This window comes from Chrysemys picta, chromosome 4 (genome assembly GCF_011386835.1).
Source record: "Chrysemys picta bellii isolate R12L10 chromosome 4, ASM1138683v2, whole genome shotgun sequence".
In the NCBI taxonomy this organism is placed as follows: Eukaryota; Metazoa; Chordata; order Testudines; family Emydidae; genus Chrysemys; species Chrysemys picta.
Genome location: NC_088794.1, coordinates 49827605 through 49853860, shown reverse-complemented (window position 1 = coordinate 49853860; position 26256 = coordinate 49827605). Strand labels below are relative to the sequence as shown.

The following is a 26256-nucleotide window of genomic DNA, read 5'->3' as shown; positions in this document are numbered from 1 at the left end:
TTAAAAAACAAATCTCAGAGAGAAAAAAGTGTGAATTTTCAGTTAACTGTGTCTCTTTAATGAGACATGATCCAATCTTACAAAGACTTGTGTGTGCTTAACTTGACACATTGAAAGTCATTCCATACATTACTCCACTTCATATTGTCTCAAATGTTTGTAAACTTACTTACAGCTTGTTGGATGTGCATTTTTAAAATCAACGAGTACAGAAATAAGATGTTGGTGAAGTTTAATGACAGAAGAGGTAAGTATGTAAGCTTATGTATTTCTAATCACTATATGTGGCAAAAGACACTCGGCTTTGAATCATTTTTCACAGACTTCCAATTATGTAAAGTTGTGTGCTGTATTGTCATGTGGGCAACTGACCACAGGAAAGTAGCGTGTTGTCATCAAAACTGACTTTTGCTTATGACCTGAGCAGCATTTGACTATAGGTCTCCAAGGATAAAAGGCTGATGAACCAGCCAACGTTGCTAATTTCTGACTTCCAAGCTCTTGGAGTTAGGTGACAAAGATACAGAAACTCTCATACTGGCTTTTTAAAAGGCATGTGCCAAGGATTTAAAGTTTACAAATTTGGCCTAATTCCAACTTCAGCTGTTGTGTTCCAACAAATTTGCAAATCCTTCAGCTGTTGTATCCACAGCTGAACTCTCCAGCTACTCGCCAGTGGAATCCATCCAAGAATCTATAGAGTGCTTATGCAAAAATAATTTCTTAACAAAGAGCACTTATCTTTATTGTATTTTTTTTTTTGCACATATGGTCAGAGATGAAACACATCCATTAATGCATTGAATCAGTTGGCCCTTCTTTATCAGGATTTTCTAAGTGAGGGGACACAGATTCTAAATCAGGGCATTGTCCTTTCTAGTTGGAAAAATTCAGATGCTTTTCATTTTTTTTTAAATGAATTCCAAATATCCATATATTTATGTCTCTCGGACTGATGTATTAACATTAGGCTCACATATAAGCGTTTGTCATACAACTCAAAATTAAAAAAACACCACCACATCATAAGCAAGAGATCCAGAATTTATGCTCCATTATCCAACAAATTTGTGTTTCCACTTACACATTGAAACATTCAATTTATAGGGATTTTGAGATACACTGAGTATCTTCATTTTTAAAACTGGAGAACTGAACCATGCCAAGCTATATAATTTACTTTGGATTTTAGCTTTTTAGTACAATACAGCTCTCTCATTAGCTTTTTGTCATATTTAAGTCTGTCAGCTTCCAAAGAGCTTTAACAGTTTATAGCTTATAAAAAAATAATTGTAAATTGGTAATTGGTAGACATTACACAGAATCTACACAAGTGTCTCTAGAAGCTTTAAATTCTTCGTTGTCACACTTGTGAGCCAAAAATGGCTGAAAAGGTAGAAAGCTAAACCCCTAGGGAAGAGAGTGTGCCTCACCCATTTCAAGTGGAACCTGTTTATTTATCTATGGTACTTATATGCCCCCCTCACCATAGTATCTGAGCATCTCACCATTTTTGAGTATTGATCCTCCCAACATCCCTGGGAAATACAAGTGCTGTAGTCTCTCCCTGACCCCAGCCTGCCCAAATACCTATACACACAGATGGGGAACTGAGGCACAGAGAAGCTAAAATACTTACCCAAGATCACAGAGGAATTACATGGCAGAGTATGGACTTGAACCTAATGCTGGTGCCCTAACCACTTGACCACACTTCAGATCTGGACTGGAGCGCCAAATGTGGGATATGTGAGTAACTTTACTCTTGGAAAAGTAACCTCATTAAAGTCAATGGGACTAGTTACATGAGAAAGGTTACTGTGTGATTACAGGATCAGGACCGCAACAAGCAAGGCTAATAGGTCCTGAAGGGAGTCAGTTCTAGCTTGAGGAATGGAAGTCACACTGTGTCTCCTTAAATGAAAGTGTGGGGGGAAAATATGGAGTTAAAGGCAGCTCTGGCAAGCTGGTCAACAGCCACAGTCTTTTTCGAGGAGGAGAGGAGCAATTGGTAATTTACAATAAGAATATTACTATTGTACACAGCCATAATATCTGTTTGCAGAGACAGCATATTACACTGTACCAGTGCTTATTTATCTGGGTGTCCTTAGAGTCTTGTAATAAAAATAATGCCGTACGTCTTTTAATTGTATCGGTATAGCTAGGAACATACTGTACAATCAACATTTCCAAGAAGAGAAACAGTATTATTGTTTTAGATATTTAAAATAAATCTAGTAACTATATACTGCTGATGCATGCTGAAGACAAGGTTAAAATGAAGCTCCCTGGGCTTTACAGAGAGCACAGCAGATGCAACAACTCCACTCAGTGCTAGCAGTTAAAGTATACATTTAAAACAAGAAGCTTACAGGGTTAACCAAACAAAAAACAAAAAACAGATCACATGGTATGTTTTTAAGGCAAGTCACTTTCTCAGCATATTTCACAAAATAGTTTAATTTGCAGTTTTAATTAAATATTGGTTATTCTATTACAGGCAAATACCAAGAGAAGCTAACCTATGACGCCTGAGCTCAGGTAGTAACAAACAATCACATTTGAAGTGGAATGCAGGTTTGTAAAGGAGCAGACCATTTCCTCTCATCAAGTCTGATCATCATAAGCATAGCAACTGTAGAACAAGTGGCAGTTATAGTTAAATGTGGGATGCAATACTTCATAAGTAATAACTCTAGGTTCCTGAGGTCATTTCCCTTCCAGTCCACCCCTCCCATATTTCAAAAGAAAAAAAAAAAACGGTCTCTGATTAAGGATGCATTTTGCTCTTCAGTATCATTAACTCCCATCTTAACTAGCACTGTTGAAGGTCACTCCCTAGAGTGGGAAGTTGAGCCTTTCCAAGGCAATCACACTAGTACATTCAAGATCTTTGATATCCAAATAAAAATTTATTTCTTAAATTTTGCCATTCTAGGTACAACGTACAGATTGGCCACTCAGCATTGTTAGTGCCATTGTTTTCTAGTGTTAACAGGCAGAGAAACCCAGAACAGTTATAAATTCTAGTTAGAATTTGAGCGTGTACCTTTACTTTAACAATTATTGGGAATGTTTCCAATAGTACAGTGTGTTAACATAACACTCCCTCACAGGGCCAGCATACTAGTCTGGTGACAGCCTAAGACACTGTAGGGAATCTGCGTTCAGAGACCTCAGTTGTCCTGGACAAAAAAGGGTTTCAGAAATATTAACAGGCTGAGGGGTCAAGGTGCAGCTAGAGCCTTTGTTGCCAGAAGGAAGGCCTTTGGAAAAGGAAAGAAAAAAATTAAGTGTGCATGTACGAGGCAGGGAGAATTCGGAGGAATTTAGTGTTCAGCAGTGGACAGAAGAACACAAGCTATATGAAGCGCCAATTTATGTCAATGCACAAGACAACAGAAACGAAACATGGCTTTTCTATATATAAGTTTATATGTATGTGGCTTTGTAATTGCAACTCTGTTGTCACATTCCAAATACATGCAATTCTGATACAAAGATCAACACTTGTGATTGTTCTGGTCACCGTGTCTCTATATCCAGACTGACAAACAATGAACTTCCTACATTGGATAAATTCACAGAAGCAAAATGTGGGTGTTGTGAGGACAGAGCAAGTTCTACGAGACATGTGCCAAGGCAGGTCAGTCAGGTTATAATTGGGTAAGACTGGCACTCCTACAAATTGTGCCATTCTTTACGTGCAGGCAAATACCTCTTAATTCCACACCTTGAATCAGAAATTACTTCGTTTTCTTCTTACAACTGAAGACTCACTGATGGGCATAAATTATTACTAAATTATTTGGGAGTAGACCGTGCTTTGCAGGACACTGAACTGACATCCCTTGCAACATTTCTTTGATCTGGATTATGAATTGCCCCAAGGATTGTCTCTCATCTAAAACTGTACAGTTTGTTAGGGATGACGAAGTGTAAAGGTTGGGAGGAAGGGGCAAACGACAGAGGTCCAATGGTTACACCAGTGAAAGATTAAGAGAACCATTTATTGCAACACAAGCTTTTTTTAATCCCTCTTATTATTTATTTAAATGTGGTAGTGCAAATTAATGATGGAAGTGCAGGCAAAGCCACCTGCATCCAATAGTTAGCATCTTTGGTTCACGTATCTGAACAATCACTACGAGCAGCATCCACTAAAAGTGAAATTCTATTGTACGTAAAAAAGTCAACTATCTGATAGGAGAAGTTAGTTACAAGGGACACGACAGCTCAATGGAATGGATTCAGAAGCTCTTACCTCTAACAGTATGTCTACACTGCAGTTAAACACTCCTGGCTGACCTGTGTCCGCTGACTCAGGCTCACAGGGCTCAGGCTGCAAGGCTGTAAAGTTGCAGTGTAAACATTCGGGCTCAGACAGACCCAGGCTTTGGGATCCTCCCCACCGCATAGTGTCCCAAAGTTCAGGCTCCAGCACACGAGTCTATACCAGGGGTCAGCAACTTTTGGCACACAGCCCATCAGGATAATCCAAAGGCAGGCTGCAAGATATTTTGTTCACATTGACTGTCCGCAGGCTTGGTACCCCACAACTCCCAGTGGCCGCAGTTCACGGCGGCCCACCACTTCCTGCAGCTCCCTTTGGCCAGGAATGGCGAACCACGGCCACTGGGAGCTGTGGAAGCCGTGCCTGCGGATGGTCAATGTAAACAAAATGTCTCGTGGCCCGCTTTCGGATTACCTGATGGGCCACGTGCCAAAGGTTGCCAACCCCTGGTCTACACCACAGCCTTACAGCCCCATAGCCCAAGCTGTGAGTGTTTAATTGCAGTGTAGACATACCCTAAGGGGCCAATGTGAATACAGGCCAGGTTGAAAATCCGTATCGCCTGAAAGGCATTTGGTGGCCTTGTTTCAACTTTCATTATTCAAGTGTCCATCATCATCACTACTACTGACAATAACGTTGGCTGTCTCAGAGCATGTTCAAGGAGAGAATAGACAATGGAGAATTGACTGAATTAATCTTTCATTCCTAGAGTGTGTCCCTCCAGCTTGCAACATAAGGACACTGGTAGAGTAGTTGGGGGAGGTGGCACTCCTGCTGCACCTTCTTCTGTAGAAAGGAGACATCTAAAAGTTGGATTGAAAATGGTTGAAGTTCCCCAACCAGCATACAGTTTTTAAAGCAGAATTACAAATTCTGAATACAGTTAGCTTATCAGGAAAACTCTTAGGTGGCAGTGCTGGTGTTCATGACATCTTGTACACGCGCGTGCGCACACACACACCCCTACCTTGTAAGCAGAAAAAACCTACTCTACAAATAAATTTTTTGTAAACAAAATGTTTCCCAATTCTTAGTTACTCATAAGCAGTAAGTAGAAGAGACAGTAAGTTTCTACAGTACAGATCTTTTACTCAGTAAAAGGCTGCATCATCATCCTCTCCCATCCGCCCCCAACTCCTAAATGGTTCATCAGTGGTGAAAATCAGAGGTCCAGAGCACTTATTGATTTCCAGATGCAATTGTCATAGGCTGTAAAATCACCTCAGATAATCTGTGAAAAAGGAGAGTAAGTTATTCCTCTTCAGATAGCTGAAGGTGATGCAAAGTTCACCCTTCCATTTGCCAGATCTCAGAACATTTAAAAAAAAAAACAAAAAAAAAAAAACAAAAAAACAAACACACCCTCATCAGAAGTCCTGCCAGCACAGAAACATTCTGGTGCCAATAGACTACTTGCCAGTTCAGAGACAGAGCTGAAACTGTAGTGTTGCGAGCCATTGGAAACATAGGCTTTAGGTAATGGTTTCCTGTCTACAGCACTTCTCGTTTTGAAGATCTATTCAGAATTACAGCTTGCACCAACGGTAACATCCCAGAGATAATAAAGGGAGGTCAAGAAAAAAAATCTATAGGAAACCTTTTTACATAAACTCTGTCTCACCAAGGCCAGAAGGAACCACCAGATCTTCTAGTCTGACCTCTTGTATATCACAGGCCAGAAATACAATCATCACCCACACACTAAACCCAATCAGGGCTTTGGAGCGGAGCCCGGAGCTGGAGCGCGGACCAGTAGGTTTTTTTCCAGAGCTGGAGCGGAGCAATTTAAAAATTTGATTGCTCCAAATCCCTGAACCCAATAAACTGAAACGAGACCAAAGTATTGTGAGTTCACAGAAGACTAGTCCATTATGTGTCAGAAGCGGAGGTGCACCAGTGCCCACGGCCTCCCGCAATGCCAGGGAAACAAGGTCTTACCTTTTAACACAAATAGTTTAGAAAACAATTATCTACGGGAGCTGTTACACCTTGGTCACAAATTCAAAAGCAAATAAGCGTCAAATGTATTGACCTCTGATGAAGAGGGTTTGTTAGGATTTTTTTTTTCCTTCACACTAAAAGCTAATTGCAAGAGATCTGAAGCCGTTTATTACAGTGCTTCACTGTGTGGTGACTGCATCCTCCTACTGCTTGTTCAGCCAGAACAAGGGAAACCACAAAGCAGAAAGTCATTTAATCAAAATAAACCCACACATGGAGAATGATGTTGCAAAAACATCTGGAAGGATCAATCCTTTAGGGGAGCTCAGCTCTAATAATTAGTTATTCTTCCTTATTTACTTGCGTGTCAAAAAAAGATGTTTGGCCAGTTGGTTTTGATGGTTTGCTTTTAAACAGTTTCTCCATTTGAAATGGACTCAGCTGTAAACAAATTGGATATGGGTTTGTATAACTGTTAAACCTAAATATGAAATGTTAAAAATGTCATCCTCATCAATATTTTATTGAGACAAAGTTTCCAAAAGACATAGTTAAAATAGAGTAAATTAAACTGGATTATTATTCATGGTTTCTATTAAGGTTTTTCTTCTACCACAAAAACAACATTTTACACTACATATTAAGAACATAAAAACCTACATAACACATCTGAATGCCAGGGAGTTAGGATTAAATAGCCCAGAAATAGGAAAGCATGGCAATATGGAGTTACCATAAATAATCCTGAACCACTATAACTCTGCTCATATATTCCCACCATCTTGTGAGCCTTTCGATTTATACAAAGTTTATATCGTAGCTAGTGACATGTCAAAACCAAGTTAATTTGCCAGTTTGGCCAGGAACCTGGATACCTACGTGCACCATGTATTTTGGTGTTTTGGGCATATGCAAACATGTTAATATATATCAGTCTCGCACTCTAGAGCCAAGTCTTCAATCACTCTCTGCATTGGAAGTGTATAGAATAAAGGCTTTAAAGTGCTGTGGGAGAGGGAGACAACTATCATTTCCCGCAACTTGCAGACTATTCACTGCATTAAACACACACACACACACACACACACTCCCCCCCCCCCCCCAACTCTGACTAAAGATATTAAAATTGTTTGGAAAAAAAATCAAGGTTTTGTATATGACAAAAAATGTGACAAAATGTATCCATGTGCTACAGTGCCTCTTGTATATACAGAAAAGCTACAGAATTTGTGTCTTAATAAACTTTGACACAAACACACATCATGCTTTTTCTTGATAAAATACATGTTTCTCAAAACAGCAAAATAACATGCCCTATGTTATGTCAACAGGAAAAAAAAACTAGGTGGTTCTTGAAACAAGCATGGGAACTTAAATGAGAGGCACCTGTTCTACAGAAGACAGGAAACTGCCTTACATCTGGAACCTATTCTGTTCTCAGCCAAATGTATAATCCTTTCTTGGTACCAAAATTATGTATTTCCTCACCTATCTGTACTAAAAAAAAAAATAAAAAAAAAATAGAAGCTTGTAATGTAACTAACAATAAAGCTGTATCAGAGCTCAGTTTGGCTCTCTCTCTCTCTCTCTCTCTCTCTTCCCGAGACAGAAACAAAGATCTGACCCCAAACCACCAACAAAGGAAAGCAACTGTCTGGCAGGCCTGAGGCTGCATTGGATTGCATCTATTTCCCTTGGTTTGGCACACATTAGGAACACCACCCTGTAATTTGGATGGATATCTGTCCTTACTATTTTCACACAGTTATAAATCCAAACCACCAAAATGTCATAATAAAGTAATGTATCTCACTGTAATCTCTTGATAGTCTCGAGTCAGTCAAATTTAACTAAACCATGTGACAGCAACAATATCAGTGATTTGTGTAAAAGCAAGCCGAGTGTAGACACCTAGTTCAGTGGAAATCTCTACAAAAAAAGAATATATCTTGGAAATCCGTGAAATAGGAGAAGACATAAAAACAAGGGACACAGATGTAAAGCTGCCGTTATCTTGTCAACCAAACCTTAAGACTTCCAAACATCTAGAAAAGTTTACAAAAATATTAGTCAGGCTTTCTGATTAGGTTCTCCTGGCCGTAGATTACTGTTTCTCATGAATGATAAAAAATGGAAAGTGGGTGCCTGACAAAACATCTGTAGTATAATGTATACAAGTTCTAATAAAAATAAGTGATTTCATTATCGAATCAAATACCAAAACTTTGCCTTTGGTGATGTAATTTGGCCTGCTTTGAAAACAGAGTGATTCAGAGAGTCAAATACTTAGCAGATATCATTCTCTCAAAACAAAACCATGTCCCTTCATCACCATGACTCTTTTCAGAGACAAAAAAAACATTTCTTGAAGAAAAAGTCTGAACCCATCATCAACAATTAAAGGGCTCTGTTGTAACATACTGTCCCTATCCACATTTTTTCCTTCCCCCCAGTAGATCTTCCATACTATTTCATAGATAATCCCACAGCCTTCCCTGAACTCAAAGCATTCTATACCTTTATTTATATCGATTTATAAAAGAATTAAAAGAGGACCCTCTCAGAGGCTCTAGGCACACATGCCATAAATTACAAAAATAAAGTAACCTGGGCACTTAAGTGAATGACATGATTTTCAAGTGCGCTAAACACTCACAGCTGCCATTTAATTCAGTGGAATATGTTGGTTGTAAGTACCACCAGCAGCGTGTCAACTTCAGGACCAGCCTAAATTGAAGGGCTGAAGAGACAAGTGGTTTTTGCTCTCTTTTGTTTAAATAAAGAAGTTGATATCAGAATCTATTTTTGTGCACACAGTTTCCTCATCAGAACTTCCTATAATTATGGTACTTAATTCCTATTACGACATTTCGTGACCTGTTGATGACTATACAGAGATCAACCTGCTTGCTACAGTATACCACAGAGAGTTGTCTTTAGTAAAACAGTAATTAGATGCAGTTTTGCACACCTTTTATATCATCTATATTTTCAGAGGCATAAAGGACAATGATTAGTGGAATTTCCTAACTGTGGCTTCCAGTGTTGCAAAACAGGTTTTAGAATTTATGGTATCACTTCACATTAAATGGAGTTTAATACGACGTCATCATGAAAAGATTGTGTGATTCCATGTTACATCTGCTGTACATTAAACCCAAAAGAATTAATGGTGATTTAAAAAAGCAAAAACAAAAAAACAAAAACAAAAAATCACAAAAAGAAAAAAAAATACCCAAGGGGTTAGATAATCCATTAATTTAATGTTACTAAACATATTAATACCATTTTAGTCATCAAATATAAAAAAATACAATGGTCAGCTAGTGTCATTTTGCTCTGTTATCCTAGTAAAGTTATCAGTGCTATTTTAGATAAAATAGATGGGATTTTCATTATAAAGTTTAATTATTAAAAATTTTTTTAAAAAAGCTTTAAAATCTCAGCCATTTCAAACCTCGTTTTCAAGAGGTTAACCTCTATTTTGAGTGAGTCAGTCACTAAAGTGAGTCAGTCACTCGGGTTCTAATTAAGAGCAAAATTAGGAGATTTTAAATCTTCCATCTGTAAAATATTTCAGAACGTTCACTAAAGTAAATAGAATGCAGAGTGAGGTGTCTCTGGAAGCATTAGGTGGATCACAAATGACAGTGCTTTTGGGGGAAGGTAAATCTACCAGTGTTTCAGTTAAAACACACTGGAGGATTGGTTTAATTATGAGACAAACTTTTGTTCAGCGCCTTCAAGAAAACAGGACCTCCAGAAAACAAATATATTGTCCACGGTGTCCTTACAATGCTTCAACTTTCTGCTTGCAAATCACAAGTTTTTGTCCATACTAAAGACCAATGAGAATGGCAGATATTTTGTACATAGCTAAGATGCAAGGGTGCCAATATGAGTCACCTGCCCAGTTTAGTGTCTTTAGACCATACTACATGGTGGGAAAAAAAATCCACTCATGTAGATGGGGGAAAGAGTTATTCAATGGTACACTGTGAAAAGGAAGAAACAAGGGCTTGGCAGATAAAATTGTCCTATTTTATAATTAATGAATGAAAGTGGCTATATTATGAAGACACAGCTTGATTTTGGTATTCTGCTTAAGTCACAAGCCACTCCAACTTCATTCATGATTTGTGAGATCAGACCCTCTCAACTGATTCATATTCTGGTCCTATAATAATCCTGCATACATGCACAATGTTCTGCATATATCAAATTTGAAGTTACATACTGTAATAATAAGCTGAGTGTTTACCGTACCTGCTTAACCAAAATAACTGACAAGTGTGATAATTCACTTGTTTCTATATTTTTACACTACCACCAGCAGCAACTTCCACACATTGATAGCATATTAAATTACATGGTTTCTATACAAAAGGAATATGCAAACCTAGGAAAAAGTAGTCATTAACCCAAGGAAATGGTTCAAAACAGTTTAATTTTCTAGTGTAAATAGTTAATTAGAAGATGTGAAATAAGCTCTGGCAGGTACAAGAGTACCTAGTACTGATATGTAGGCAGCGCCAGCACTATTCTCTGTAAAGAAATTTTTAGTAGTAATAGTTTGTTTTTTTAAGTATCCCTTATGTTTTAAGCAGTCAGATAATGCTTATGCGACTGACTGGGAGGATACGTCTGTCAGTTTATGAGTTTCACTTTGGCTTTCTGAACACCATGTTGTATGTCAACCTTCATTTTTAATGAACACTTTAGTGAGGCTTTGAGCATTTATTTGGTAGCAGGAACTTGGCACCTAGTACAGAGACTACGGGCATGTCTACACTGCAGTTTGGCTGGGGATGTGAATAGCAATGTGAATGGAGTGCTGAGGTGTAACTCTCCCATGTGGATGTGTGAACTAAAAGTCCTCAATATGAGGTAGGAACCTATGTTAATGGGAACTTGCAACCTTTTAGTTCATGCTTGCACTGTCCACCTGGGGACATTACAGAATAGCACCTTGGTGCTCAATATTGTTCAGACACCTATTGTCCTAACTGTGGAGCAGCACAGACACACCCTAATTCTGGGAAGCTCTGACTGGATCAAAGACCATCAACACTGAATAGTTCCACCCTAGTGAAACAATAGGCTTGCTATTAGCAGAGTCATTGACTGAATTACTCCCTGCCCAGAAGCAGAGGGAGCTGGCTTTGGAGCTTGGAAATTCCCCAGCTGAAACAGGGGCAGAAAAGGTAGCAGAGGCTATTTTAAAAAAAAGGAGGAACAAGCTCTAAGCAAGAGAACATTGCAAGTGTTGCCTAACCTACGGATTCACAGTGGTAGAGAAGACACTGAAAGGAAGTGGTCTCAGGAGTTTGTTTTCTGTAACTCACTTGTGTTGTGCGGGGGGAGGCGTGTGTGTATTACTATGCTTTCCTACATTTTGGATGCCGAAAACGATCTGTTTTTTTGTAATCCAGGTGCATTGTGTAGGACACGAGAATCACGGTAGTAACTGCATAGTTAAGGCACTCATAACATTACAAATCTGTGAAGGGGAGAGGAGCCATTTTTTATTTTATTAAATACACATACAGGTCTGTCTCATCTTACGCGGGGGTTCCATAGAGTGACCAGACAGCAAGTGTGAAAAATCGGGACGGGGGTGGGGGGGTAATAGGAGCCTATATAAGAAAGAGACCCAAAAAATCAGGACTGTCCCTATAAAATCAGGACTCCTGGTCACCTTAGGGTTCCATTCCGCAGTTAGCGCGTAAAGCGAAAACCACCTATAGCCAAAACCCCATTGAGTTCAATGGCGGGCGAAATTGCCTGCACTACAGGTATAGTATTAAAATTGTTGTTTTTCTCTTTTTTGTTTTTTTTTGCCGACCGCGTAAAGTTGAAATCGCGCATGTTAAATGCGCGTAAGATGCGACAGACCTGTACTTCTAGCTTCTGAAAAAGGTTACTTTATGCCTGAAATGTTGTGTGTGGTGTTTCCCTAGAGTAGAGTAGAGTGGGGTTTTTTTAATTGTGGTTTCTTTTGCAAATTTTAAGGTTAAATGACAATGTCGTTTTTGAGATAGGTGACTAAAACATGGTATGTTTGAACTTTTTTGAAAATTCGACACTTTTTTTTTTAAAAGTCCTCCCAACTTAAAAACACTTCACTGTAAAAACTTCAAAATAAAATTTGACACAATTCTTAAATGATAACTAATGCACAGGGTTATTACTACTTAATTGTAGTGGAACATTCTTTAGGAAATAAGAGCTCTTTTTTTTTAAATGTTTCCATGTATGTTACTATACTACATAGTATAGAGCAGTGGGTCTCAAACTTTTTTTTACTGGCGACCCCTTCCACATCACAAGCTTGAGTGCGACCTGCCCTAATAAGTTAAACACACTTTTTAATATATTTAACACCATTATAAATGCTGGAAGCAAGTGGGGTTTGGGGTGGAGGTTGGCAGCTCGCGACCGCCCCCCCCGTAATGACCTCGCGACTCCCTGAGGGGTCCTGACCCCCAGTTTGAGAACCCCTGGTATAGAGGAAATTACAAGTCACTGAAGTGTGTCTAAAAGGTTTGTGCAGCAAATGGATCTTGTAAGCACTGTGAAAGAGGTGAGAAGACATCAGGTAAAGTGGCCAATTTTGATTTTGTAAAGCAAGGATCAAGGCTAGTTTAGACCCTCGTTTTATCTCAGCCACCAAAGATTGCAGAAGATTTTGGGTAGTTGGATAGGTTATAAAGCAACATGTAAAAGGAACCTCAAACTATGATATTGGTCATTGTGCCCACCAAGGTTATAAGTTCAGCTAACATAACCAGCAAAGCTGCTAGGGGACTCTACTTAAAAAAAAAAATACCCTAAGGACATTCCCAAACCCATAAAACAACCTCTACGGTAAATTTAAGTAAAAGCTTCCCCCCACTCCCTTTAAAAAACATATTAAAATTAAATAGCATTCCTTAAATTCTAAATTTCCTTTCAGTCAAGTATTAGTTCTTACACCTAACTTAATGTTGGCATCCTTTCATCTGCAAGAGACGGTGGGAATTGCAGCCTAAGATGTAGATAGTTTGCAATGTCCCATGTGACTGAACAGACCAATCTGAGATTTGCATGATCTTTGGCAATTATTGCAAACGTGGGTGTCTTGGTTGGGAACTGCCTGCTTCCTACAGCCTCTTTAGGTTCTTCAAACGGGCAAATTTACCAAGTGCAACAGTCCTGCTCAAGCAAAGACGACTGCGCTGGCTGGGTCCTCTGAGTAGGCTGGAAGACAGACGCATACCCCTGGACATGCTATATGGGGAGCTATCAGAGGGAAAAGAACAGCAGGACGTCCCAAGCTTCGCCATAAAGACACATGCAAGCGAAATATGAAGGAATTTGGAATCGATCCTGACTGATGGGAAACTTTGACAAGTGATTGTAACAAGTGGTGCCATTGTCTCCATTAGGGCATCAAAGTCCATAAATTAATGCTGCCCTCAATATTCCTGCTCATCAAGAGACTCGAGATCCCCTGTACCACTGTCTTCCCCGCAGCGCTCCCTTTCAAAATCCAGATCTTAGATGTTCTTTGCCCACCCTTCCACAGTAAAAGTTCTACAGTCAAGTCCTAACATGTGGGACCAAGAACTAATCCTCCATTACACCATTCTTCCACTAAAATCCAGAGACTGCAGCATCTCATTCCATTCCCATTTATATGCCAGACAACACCTTCTCCCCATCCACCACCCTACAGAACTAATGTCTTTAGCTATTTTTTAAAAAAAGTGATGCCTATTGGCAACTTTAGCTCTCAAATAAAATTGTATTTTCAAATAGCCACTTGTCTAACCTTTTGGGTCTGCTGAAATATGAAACCGTTCAGATTTTCATTCCAACTGATCCAATGCAACCAGCACTTTTCCGTATATAACTGAAAGTGGAAAGTTTGGGCCACATTCTACACTGTGCAACATACAAAAGCCTACAGTGTTGCATGAGACGCAAGAAGAGGGTGAATTTGGTCCACCAAGCTTAAAATGTGCAAAAAACTCCAGAGCCATTATTCAACTACAAATTCACAGCATAGGTAAAAGTCACAGAGGTCTGAAGATAGCAATTTGTTGGTAGCATCAACAAAGCTAACAACATACTAGTAATGGGTTGGTATATTTAACCATTAATCTTCTCTATTGTGCAGTAGTATTTTTATTGGACCATTAGTATTTCTGAAAATGACTTATCTATACTTTAGCGTGATCTGTAAATAGGACTGTCGGATTGCATCAAGGTAATGATCAGAGAGTCTGCCCTCTTGTCTCAATGTGTTTCCCACCATTCATGTGGCACAGATATGCTTTCACAAGAGACTAGGATTCACATGTAAGGAATGTTTGCTAGATATCCACACTAAGCCTGTAGACCACTGTTAACATTTTCATTTGCTGCAACCTCCAGATTCATTCTTCTCACATGCAATCAGCTCACTTTGATGAGAGTGAATTATAGGTCTTATTATGGTAGATAATATAAAACAACGAATACAGATACATCTTACTCCTATACGCACCCTTTTGTCTATGAGGAGTTATCCTACATTTATCCATAACATATAATACACACATTAGTTTATACAAATATTTATGCCCCATAAGTACAAATAAATCCTTATTTCAAAGCACAGAACTAATACGACAGAAGGCAGTTAGACTGTTGGGTCACAATCCTGCAAAGTTTTACACAGATGGTTAAATGTTACAAATTGAGAGTGCCATTGACTTCAGTGTGACTTCACATAGCGTGTGCCATTAAGCAAATGCTTAAGGTTTTATAGGATCAGGGCCTTGCACTGTATGGGCACAGTTCAGAGACCAGAGCCATGCTCTCCCTACACTTTACACATGCCATCTACACTACCTGTTTTCTGCTGCTATTATCTCCTCAGACTGACAACAGAAACTGGGGAAGAGTGGGGAATGGAGTATAGTACGGTACAATTAAGATGCTTTCTCTCCCCCCGTCCAACTCCTTCCCTTTCCTGACTGTACATTCACCATGAAGTTGCTCACTGACATATATTAAACTCTTTCAAAAAGAACAAAGAGAGGAAGGATAGGAGAAAATGGAAGTGACGGGAGGAAGGGAAAGAAAAAAGCAAACAGAGGAAGAAGTGGGAGGCAGATAGGAAAGTGGTGAGGACAGTTTTCATGGTCCAAAATCTCTTGGCTCTTCATTTCCCAGAGAAGCTTGCAGCAGAAATATTTCAAAACTATTTTTTTAAAAGAATAACAAAGAGCTTATCCAAAAGATAAGTTTTACAAACAAAAACAGAAGCCCTTACATGCATTCCAAGTGATTTAAGAGTCCTTTCTCCCAGATGCTTTTGAAAAGCCCCTGTTCTTTAAGGAGAGTGAAGGGGGTAGAAAAGCCAAACTGCCCCTTTGCAGAGATTACAACTATGAAATTCATAATGATTTCAATTTATGAAACCCTTCATGGTTTGGAATCCTGTGTATATTTTATATACCCTTTCTCCCTGTGTTTTACTTACACAAGTATCAATAACCCATCTGAGGGCTGGGAATTCTCAATCTGGATCTCAATTTATAGCTATAACTCAGCAATAAAACTGAGAGCCATATTTATACAGTTGCAAGTGAGCTACTCTAAAATGAAATATAATTGCCAAACAGATGACCCCAGTGGCATATGGGTATATCTCCGTAGGTTATATAAAAAGAAGAACAGGAGTACTTGTGGCACCTTAGAGACTAACAAATTTATTAGAGCATAAGCTTTCGTGGACTACAGCCCACTTCTTCGGACCGAAGAAGTGGGCTGTAGTCCACGAAAGCTTATGCTCTAATAAATTTGTTAGTCTCTAAGGTGCCACAAGTACTCCTGTTCTTCTTTTTGCGGATACAGACTAACACGGCTGCTACTCTGAAATAGGTTATATATTATCTCGTAGAACTGGAAGGGACCCTAAAAGGTCATCAAGTCCAGCCCCCTGCCTTCACTAGCAGGACTACGTACTGATTTTGCCCCAGATCCCCCTAAGTGGCCCCTCAAGGATTGAACTCACAATTTAGCAGGCCAATGCTCAAACCACTGAGCTATTTCCCGCCACCCCCCTTTAAACTGGTTAAAAATAAAGCTTTAGTATAAAACTTTTGTAACAGCATTTATACTCACTGGAATCCAATGGTTTCCGACAGATCTGCACTACATCTTACTAGAACAGAACAGCACCATGCTGTTCACAATCACACAGACCACCTCCTCTTCTACTCACAATTAGGAATGTAAAATATTCTACGGTTAACCAATAAGTATTAGTCTTACTGTTAATATATTGCAGTTAACCTTTAAAACAGATTGGTAAAATAATTTCATGACATTTCACATCCCTACTTCTGCTGTCATTCCTTCAAGTTGGCTGCGCTCCCTGCCCCCACATCCAAGCACACTGTGTGCATTAACAAATCCACCTCTTCCCTATCTGCATCCCACTCCCCAGCAGCACCCAGAGCAGGACAAACCAAACCGCCCTCTCATGGTGATGGTTCGGGAGCCCGGAACAGCTGGGTACCTCGCTCCCCGCTAGGAGCCAGTACAAGGACCCCAGCCGGGCACATCCCCTCCCCCGCAGACACAGGCCCCCTGCCTGAGGAGCAGCTACTGCCCCCCGCTGCCCCGACCCCCCTGTGAGACTCTGCCAAGCCCCTGGACACCATCCAGACTCCTCCCATATGGGCAGCTGCTCAGGACCCAGGCGTCTGCTGGCTGCTGCCACCAGATGTGATGGTGCTGGGCACTCGCCACCTCCTGGCCCAGGCTGTGGCCAGGGAGCTGGGCAGCAAGGGGCATGCGACCAGGACTATCCAAAGTCCCACGACGCACTGAGGGAGACTGGGTTATCTGATGGTGGAGACTGATGTCACCATGACACCTCCTGGTCACGACAGGTTCTCCCTGCCACCATAACATTCCTGGATCACAGGATAGTCTCTCCCTTTCCCCACCCCCCCCGTCACCAGGACAGTGCGCAGGAGGGGGTGGTGACAGGGTACCAACTAGGGATGTAAAATGTTAAATCAGAGGTTCCCAAACTTATTTGGCCTACCGCCCCCTTTTCAGAAAAAAAATTACTCAGCGCCCCCCTGGAAATCTACCTTCTTTAAGCGAACAAACAGAAAAATGCAGTGACAAATTTGTGTTCTTTTATGTATCTATATTTCTACCTACGTCCTACAATATAGTAAAGAAAGATGTGTTATTAGAATATCGCCCACGACATCAGGTATACAGTGGTTTTTGGGTAAGAAGGCAAAAGACAACCAAACTAAAATACTAATGAAACTAATAAACTGGGTTTTGTTCTTTGCTCAGCATTAGATATATGTATTTGATATTAAACTGTCAAATATCAAACTAAATTTATCAAGAAATAATTAAAAAATAATCAATATGCAATTAAAAATCAGTTAATAGTTTTAATTTAGTTTGCCCTTATTTAAATAATTGTTCCTTATTAACACACACCTTATTTACCAATTAACACAGATGATTCGATAGATATAAATAAATGTTAATAGTTAAGTTTTTTTACGATTTCATTCCCGTTTTCGTTAATATTGTAATAAAAAAATGACAAATATATTGACTGTACACTTCAAATAGTACTGTACCGCCACAAGCCTGCTACGATTTTATTATTAGTAAGCACTAGAGACACAGAAACGTACAGTAGATATGTAAGAAAATGTATAAAAATACTCACGTGTAAATTGCTCTTTTATTGAAACAACAACAATACAATTTGCTTTGTATGTGATCCGTAATCCGTAAAGATGGAAGGTATTGAATATGAATAAAAAATTTTAAATACTTATTGCACTATTGTTAACTGCTTTACACAATTAAGAAACAATCTAAATTAGATTTCAGACATGTCGCCTATTTATAGTATCGTATTGTAAACAAGTCATTACACGCACATATTCCTGCCGATGCATGCTGGACTTCCCGACAATGCGCGACACGCTTGCCTGCCAACACTTGCTTGTTAAGAGCTGTTGGCGGACTTGACACCTGATCGGTTATAATTTGTGAATTTATTTGGAAAATAAAGTAATCACTACAACTTTAACTATGTTACACAACAGATGAAACATGTACGAACGGTTTTTCAAAATTTTCTTATATTCTTTCTTTATGCTTCCACCGCCCCCTTATTTTTATTCAACGCCCCCCAATTGCACCCGAGGCTACTACTGCCCCCCTGGATCATTCCAGCGCCCCCCAAGGGGCGGTATCGCCCACTTTGGGAACCTCTGTGTTAAATGGTTAACCGATATAATTGTAATAGTTTAAACAGGTACTTTTTTAAATGATATTTACATCCCTACTTGCAATCACGTAACATCAGTGGGAAAAACGACAGGAATTTTTTGTATGCAAAAGCAACAATAAGAAGGTATTTAAATATTTATGTTTACTATAGTTTAATAGCTAGAAACAAGGAGAGTCAATGCCACATGACAAGCCAGATCTCCAGGTTCCAGTAAGTGCTCTGCAGACAACCCCCACTCATTTGCTATGTAAGAAAATAGTTTATACTATGCAGAACTCTATCTTTAGTGGCAAAATTTGGCAACTAAAAATTGTTCTAAACCATAAATTAGAAATGGAAGTTCTCAACTTACCTTAGTGTTCTTACAAGATCTTCCTCGCTTATATTCTTTATGACTTACTCTTTTATCAAGCTTGTTCCACAAAGCTTTGGCCTTCCAGCTGGTTACCTTTGACTTCAATTTAGTATAGAAATTTCTGTAGTCCAATGGATCTAGTTCAAGTTGACGGGTGAGGATATTAAAGGCCTGAATGGTACCTTTGCATGTTGATGCTTGTACAAAGTTTTCAAATATCTGGCCACCGTGGCTGTGCTTTTCATCATCGTTTTCCCCCATGTTCTGAGCAGTGTGCGTAGAAAGGACTAAACTTGAACTGTGGTGCTCTGATACTGGTGACAGACACTATCAAGTACTTCCAAGAATATTATACCTAGAAAAGAAAGTCAAATTAACATATTTTCAACATAATGAAGATCCAAAACCTACAAATCATATTTAAAACCAGCTAGATACAAGCATGCAGAAATGAAAAGCTCTCTAAATGAGACAAAGTGCAGAATAAAGTTAGTAATGGCATGAAATATACCAATTGCAGAAATTATAAATAAAATTGTGCCACCCCTGCAATGAGGATGTTGTGAAAGCCAAGACTATAACAGGGTTCAAAAAAGAACTAGATACATTCATGGAGGAGAGGTCCATTACTAGCTACTCGCCAGGATGGGCAGGAATGCAAAACCATGCTCTGAAGCATCCCTAGCCTCTGTTTGCTAGAAGCTGGGAATGGGCAACAGGAGATGGATCATTTGATTATTATCTGTTCTGTTATTCCCTCTGAAACACCTGGCATTGGCCGCTGTCAGAAGACAGGATACTTGGCGAGATGGACCATTGGTCTAATCCAGTATGGCTGTTCTTATGTTCTTAATACTAGGCATCAGTTTATTTCATAATGACCATTATAAATATGCTTAAACACTCAAGTTTCAAGGACAACTCAGGTTTCAGAGTAGCGGCCGTGTTAGTCTGTATCCGCAAAACAAACAGGAGTACTTTTGGCACCTTAGAGACTAACAAATTTATTTGAGCATAAGCTTTCGTGGACTACAGCTCACTTCTTCGGATACATCTGTAGTTAGTCTCTAAGGTACCACAAGTACTCCTGTTCGTTTTAAGGACAACTCATTCTCCCTAAAACACTATCACATTTGTCTAATGACAATCATTTTGGGCCTTACTCCACTAGCTAGCAATCGATACCTTTCTGACCACTTCACACACACAGTAATTCCTCAGAAGCATCCCTCAACCATAACTGTAGTCAGAGCCTTGTATCTCTGGGAGTTGGCCATAAGTCAACACTACATTATTTTAAAGAAAGATGTCCAATTACAGCTAGGGCATTGGTATACAACTAACCCAGAACAACTTAGATTCAGCATGAGGAGCCTGTTCATCTTGTCATCAGTTGCATCACATCTTGTTACTCCAAAACTGAAATTCCAGGAAAAGGGGACCTATTTCACTCTTCCAACCCCCATGTGAACCACGCCCGAATGAAAAAGAATCTAGTACTCTCCAGTATAAGGGAGGTAATCCTGCATTCTTTGCACATTGTTATTTAAAATGATTACATTCATGTAATGAGTAATTCATGTTCTTCATGGTCAAACCACATGCAGTATTTAGGACAACTACTATTGAGCTGTGAGAAGAGAAAGCTACTCTAATTAGTGTACATTTTAAAGTACTAAAATAACTTTGTAGGGCCACTCCCAGATCCTACTTTAACCCCTCATTCTGAATTTCAGACACTCCCCACTAAAGTCATACCAGGTCAAAAGATTTAGATTCCCAAGTTCTTATTTTCCCCCCAAGAGAATTAAGATGGATTATTTAGCTGTTTACAGTTGGAGAGAGCTTACCTGGATTCAAGTCCAGAGTTTTAAATGGGGCCAGTCATATTCCCTTCTTCCTGCTATTAAGGAATTACCTACCATTCCAAACACAATACCAAACTGAGGCTTGTTTAATCTCCCACATAATTAGTTATTTTACTTGGACCCCCATCAGTTGGCTTTTAGATTTAAAATAAATTGTTAGAAGGGCCTTTGCAGATACACTTTTAATTTAACATTGTTCACAAACCATTCATTCTCTACCCATGTTTACTTCAAACAGAAAGGGAAGCCAAAATAATCAATGTATTTAAATTAAGAGGAGACCCATCACATAAATCTTGTATTCTTTCAACATGAATGAATATGGGCAACCTATAAAAGCCTCCTGTGGGAAGAAACAGAGAAGCATTTGGAATGCTTACATTTTGTGGCCATACTTAAAATAAATAATCTTTGCTTTTACATCATTCTGTTGCCATTTTAGGGTATAATAAATTTCCAGTGTTGAGAGTTTGTACCTTTTCTTGGACCTAGGGCCATGATTAAATACTTGTTGCCAAAAATAAGTTAGGCAATTTTGTTTTCCAGTCTGAGTTCCTCATTTGTGGTATGTTCCCTCTTCGTTTGTGAAGGGCTTCATGAAGCAAAAAACAACCTTTCCCTTGCTCCATCTCTCAGAGGCTCTAATCTTGCCAGGAACTGAGTGCTTCCATTCCCATTCAGCACCTTTGAAGGTTCAAGCCCACGGTGATTAACTGTTAACTTCTCAAAATACATCCATGATGTATGAAAGTCAGCATAAGGAAACCAATGAAAAGTAAAGGATGAGTGATATAGCTATAGCCACCCACTTAGGGCATGTCTACACTTGCCATTTAAAGTGGAAAAAGTCCCCTTTTTGCGCAAAAACCATGGGAGCATCTACACTTGCCAATGACTTTTTGCGGTGAAACTCGGAAGTTTCACTGCAAAAAGAAAACCACCTCCACAAGAGGCGTACAGCTCTTACCGGTGATGCTTTTGCTGTGAGGTGCAAGTGAAGATATGTTCTTCCTGTTTACAGAGCTTTTAGCCTTCACAGGATATCCCACAGTGCCTAGGTGACCACTCTGGCCAGCAGCTCTGACGCCAGGTAAACAGACATCCACCCCTCCCCCTGTAAAGCCCCAGGAACTTTGAATCTCCCCTTCCTGTTTTCTTGGCAAGTGCTCACTTATCTGGCCAGGTGACAATGGCTGCTCCACGGAGCAAAGGCTCTCCTGCTTGGAGCAATGCTGAGCTACTGGAGCTGATCAGTGTTTGGGGAGAGGCGGCTGTGCAGGGACCTAGGATGCCCTGTGATACCCCCCACCCCTTCCCACAAGACCTATAATCAAAATGGAGAAAGCTGCACTGAGGACAGCTCTCACCGGGGATGGAAGTGCTGCAAATATAAACGCTCTCTGATGCCTGTGAAAGTGAGTACACAAACCAGCGCTCTTCTTTCACCGGTTCACTATCCCCATTGAAACGGACAGCACAAAAACTCTGCAAGTGTAGAAATAGCCTATTAAATTTGCTGGTCTCTGCCAGAGTTACCGTTTCCTGCAGCAAAAACCTGATAACTTCAGAAAAACGGGGAATGGTCAATGTGCCACCATAGCCACCAGTAACTCCTTGTCCGAGCAGTCACCAGGATATCTGGAAGAAGCCCGTCCACAAGTCTTTATATCACACCATGCACTGACACTTTCAGACAGCACTCCAGAGCACCTAAACCATTAGTGCTTTGATTTTCTAGAGGGCTCCAATCAAAAGGAAAGAGACACTTTCCTGCCTTCCACGGACTCTTGGCTCCTAGCAAGCAGAAGACATCAGCCTCTAAGAGAGATATACAATAAAAGAAAATAAAAGTTTGGTGTGTGGCCCATCTACAGAGCTTCCTTGAATTGGGGGGGGAGCTCTTATAGCCAAGAGAGTCCCAACCAAGTTTTCATTCCATCTGACTTTTTTAAGGTTGAGGAGGATCTTCCGACTTCCTCCACCTTTTATGCACTCATGGGCCCTTTGTCACAGTAACACTCACTCCAGCTGAAGGGGGCAGGATTCTAGTCTAGTCTAGTAGCCCATCCACAGCATTGCAAACACTAGCTGAGTTGGAATGCCAGAGGATTTTAATGTGGAGGAGGGGAAGGCGGCGGGGGAGGGGTTGTTACATCAGCCTTGAGTGGTATTTAAGCATCCTTCATCCAAACACCGTGTGACTACAGCATGGCTAGGGATCTTCAGGAGGAGAAAGAGGGGAAGGATCTCCAGCAGATGGGACTAGTCATTCTATGCAGCATGCCTCCTTCCTAATAACCACTTGGAAAACTCCCTCTAAAAATGCCATCAGATAAGCTAACAACATTTACGTACCCTCTGTGCTTTCTACCATCACTTTGCAAAGGAAAGGGGAAGAGGAGGAGTGTAAGGCATTGGCAGGGTAGTGGGAGCCAGTGGCAGCATGACTCAAAAAGAAACCATGCTGTTGATAAGAGAGATAGGATATCAGAAGCCGTACAGATAGGAAGCCCTTTTATGAAGGCAGAAGGACTCCTGTCCCCTTCACATAGCCTTGAGTGGAAGTCGTGAACGCCATAAGGTGAGGCTTGTCCATTGCCCCGACTAACTCCCTCCACCCCCTTTCTGTGGGGCTATTTCAAAGGAGGAGAGCCGTTAGGCCAGTCGGTTTCCAAAATAATGCTAAAACTATTTAATATGAACAAAGTGAAATCTCAGCAGAGATATTTGCTCACTGTCTGATTTTTTTTTTTTTTTAAATTGTGTCAGAGGTCAAGTTCTTCACAAAAGCCACAATTTGTGGTTTGAAGGACATGAGGCGCAGGAGACTCTGGTTACTGTGAATTCCAGATTGCTACTGAAAACACCATGGCTCTATTTTTGGCATGAGCATTATGTTGACCGATGACAATGATGAAGAGAGTGCATGGAAGAGGAAATGCTGATGCTCTCCAGAACTGCTATTTCACTGGGACAATGCACACGTTGAGCTCACCAGAAATGATGCAATAAAGTCTGTCCACTGGGGTTGAATGGAATAATTCCTAACCACAGATAAATGCATCCAATTCAGTACCATCTAAAATGCTTTTAAATGATTTAAGAGGAAATAAATACAAACTCCACCAGCGTATAGGGAAATATTTGATTTCAGACTTGCCTTGTGCTTGGATGTACCACCACTTATAAATTTATGTTTTTAAAATGCAAATCATTCTGGAGATGAAACAGAGTTGAAAGTCCCAAGGGCACATGTTGTTGCTGAAATCTTAGACTATATTACCCAAGTGATTCTGGAAACATTGAAGCACATAATTGTATCTTTATCTAGGATAATGTAAGTTAATATAAAGGCTTACCTAAATATATAAGATAAATTTGGGGCATGGTAATATGTGGGAATGTAAGTTTGGGGTTTTGTCTATTTGAGAGTCAGAACCTCCACTGCCTTTAGTGATTTTGGGTCATGCCGAAGACTGGGAATAGTCTCCACTGTAACCCCCAACTGTCATACATTTGAAGTCTCATGCCAGGACTTGGTCTTTACTAAAATATTGACAGTACAGTGGAAGTGGGGGGAGGGATAGCTCAGTGGTTTGAGCATTGGCCTGCTAAACCCAGGGTTGTGAGTTCAATCCTTGAGGGGGCCACTTGGGGATCTGGGGCAAAATCAGTACTTGGTCCTGCTAGTGAAGGCAGGGGGCTGGACTCTATGACCTTTCAAGGTCATCTCCAGTTCTAGGAGATGGGATATCTCCATTAATTATATTTTTTATTATAAGATTTTGGCATAGTTGCAGGCAGCAGTTACAGAGGATGGAAACAAGAAGTGGAGCAATGGGGAAGAGTTGATGTTCCTTCTAGCTGCCCACCCCCCAACTCTACCTTACACTACCCACTGATTAAAAATGCTAACTTTCAGGTGAGATGCCAGCTGAAGTATCCTTTGTCATCCCTGGTGGTTATGCAGGAAGAAGATAAAAGATGCAATTAGGCTTTTTATAAAGAAAAATAACCTGGGTAGTGGAGGTATAAACGCCAGTTCCTTGGTAAATATTTCCTCTTTCAATGAAACAGATTCAAAAGTGGTCAGTTGTGTGAGAGAACACAAGGGACTACTTCCTTTGCTATCACAGCCGTTACTAATGCCAGTAGCTTGTTACTCAGAAGCAACTGAATACAACAAGCACTGAACTGCATAAAAATATAGGAGCAATCCACACCAGAACTACTTTAATTTTTACAGAGCAATATAAAATAGTACTTTACTTTTATAAAGGTAGTGTGTTCAGAGTTTAAAACTTATCTTGCTACTTAATTTTTTACTGGGGGAATAAAAATAATTCAAAAACTGTTTAACATGAAAAGTTATTTCTTAGTCAGATACATTATGTTGCTCTCTTTTTAATATTTTTGAACATACTTCTTGAGTGGATTGTAAAAAGATTAAATTCCAAGTATTTCAATACCATTAATCCTGATTCCAGTTTCAATAAAGCCCTAATTCTTCCATGCTTACTGAGAGTAAACTTCTGTATTGAGACTCTAATTAGGCATGCAGAATACAATGAACTTACTGTTTTTAACCTTAAGCAAGCATCAGAAGCAAAGGAATGGATTTTGCAACATTTGTAGTAATCATTTACTTTGGCCTTTCTCCACTTCTACTTTTTTACAGGAGAAGCCACTTTATTTCTGCTCTAACTGGGCCTATATACTGTGATAAGCACAGGACCAGGGACAATCAGCAACTGTTCTGAAAAGCAATTTCTCTTGCCTGGCTCATGAAAGTCTGAAAGCTTAGTTAGGGTTACCATTCATCCGGATTCCCCCGGACATGTCCGGCTTTTTTCAGTTAAAAATAGCGTCCGGGGGGAATTTGTCAATGTCCGGACTTCCCCCGCCCCCCATGCAGAGCGTGCGGGGCTTACAGGGCAGCCGGCCGGATGGTGCCACTCGCACAGGGCTCCGGCAGCCAGAGCCCCTCCTTCACTTCCCCCCTCCTCTCCCCTGCAACTTGAGACCACTCCCCTCCTCTCCCTCCCTCTCTCCCCCCGCCCTGCATTCACAGATCGCCGGCCGTCGCCTCTGCCTCCGGCAGTCTGGAGCTCTGACCCTGCTCCCCTCCCCCGCAGCCGAGCGCGCTGCTCTGCAGCACAGTAAGGGGGCCGGGGGTCAGAGAAGCGGCAGGGAGGTTCGGGGGGGGGGGTAGTCAAGAGACAGGGAGCAGGGGGGAGGGTTGGATGGGTCAGGAGTTCGGGGGGGGGCTGTCTGGGGGTGTAAGGTTTTGGGCAGTCAGAGTACAGGTGGGGGGGGTCTCAGGAGGGGGCAGTTAGGGGACAAGGCACAGGGAGGCTTAGGTAGGGAGTGGGGTTCTGGAGGGCAGTTAGGAGCAGGGGTCCCAGGAGGGGGCAGTCAGGGGACAAGGAGCGAGGGGGTGTTTGGGAGTTCTGGGGGGGGCTGTCAGGGGGCAGGA

At 40.5% G+C, this 26256-nt stretch overlaps 1 protein-coding gene across 50 annotated transcripts in view; it reads right to left on the bottom strand.

Annotated features, from left to right (window-relative positions):
- MICAL2 (microtubule associated monooxygenase, calponin and LIM domain containing 2) overlaps positions 1-26256 on the bottom strand; it is a 198599-nt gene that overhangs the window by 136407 nt on the left and 35936 nt on the right. For all 50 annotated transcript variants that reach the window (XR_006176557.2, XR_006176558.2, XR_010600970.1 and 47 more), the window contains exon 2: positions 18910-19267. Coding sequence is in view for 44 of the 50 variants with exons in the window: in XM_008178916.4 (XP_008177138.2) it covers positions 18910-19173 (264 nt within the window). In the remaining 6 variants the exon portion in view is untranslated. The remainder of the gene's footprint in view (positions 1-18909; positions 19268-26256) is intronic.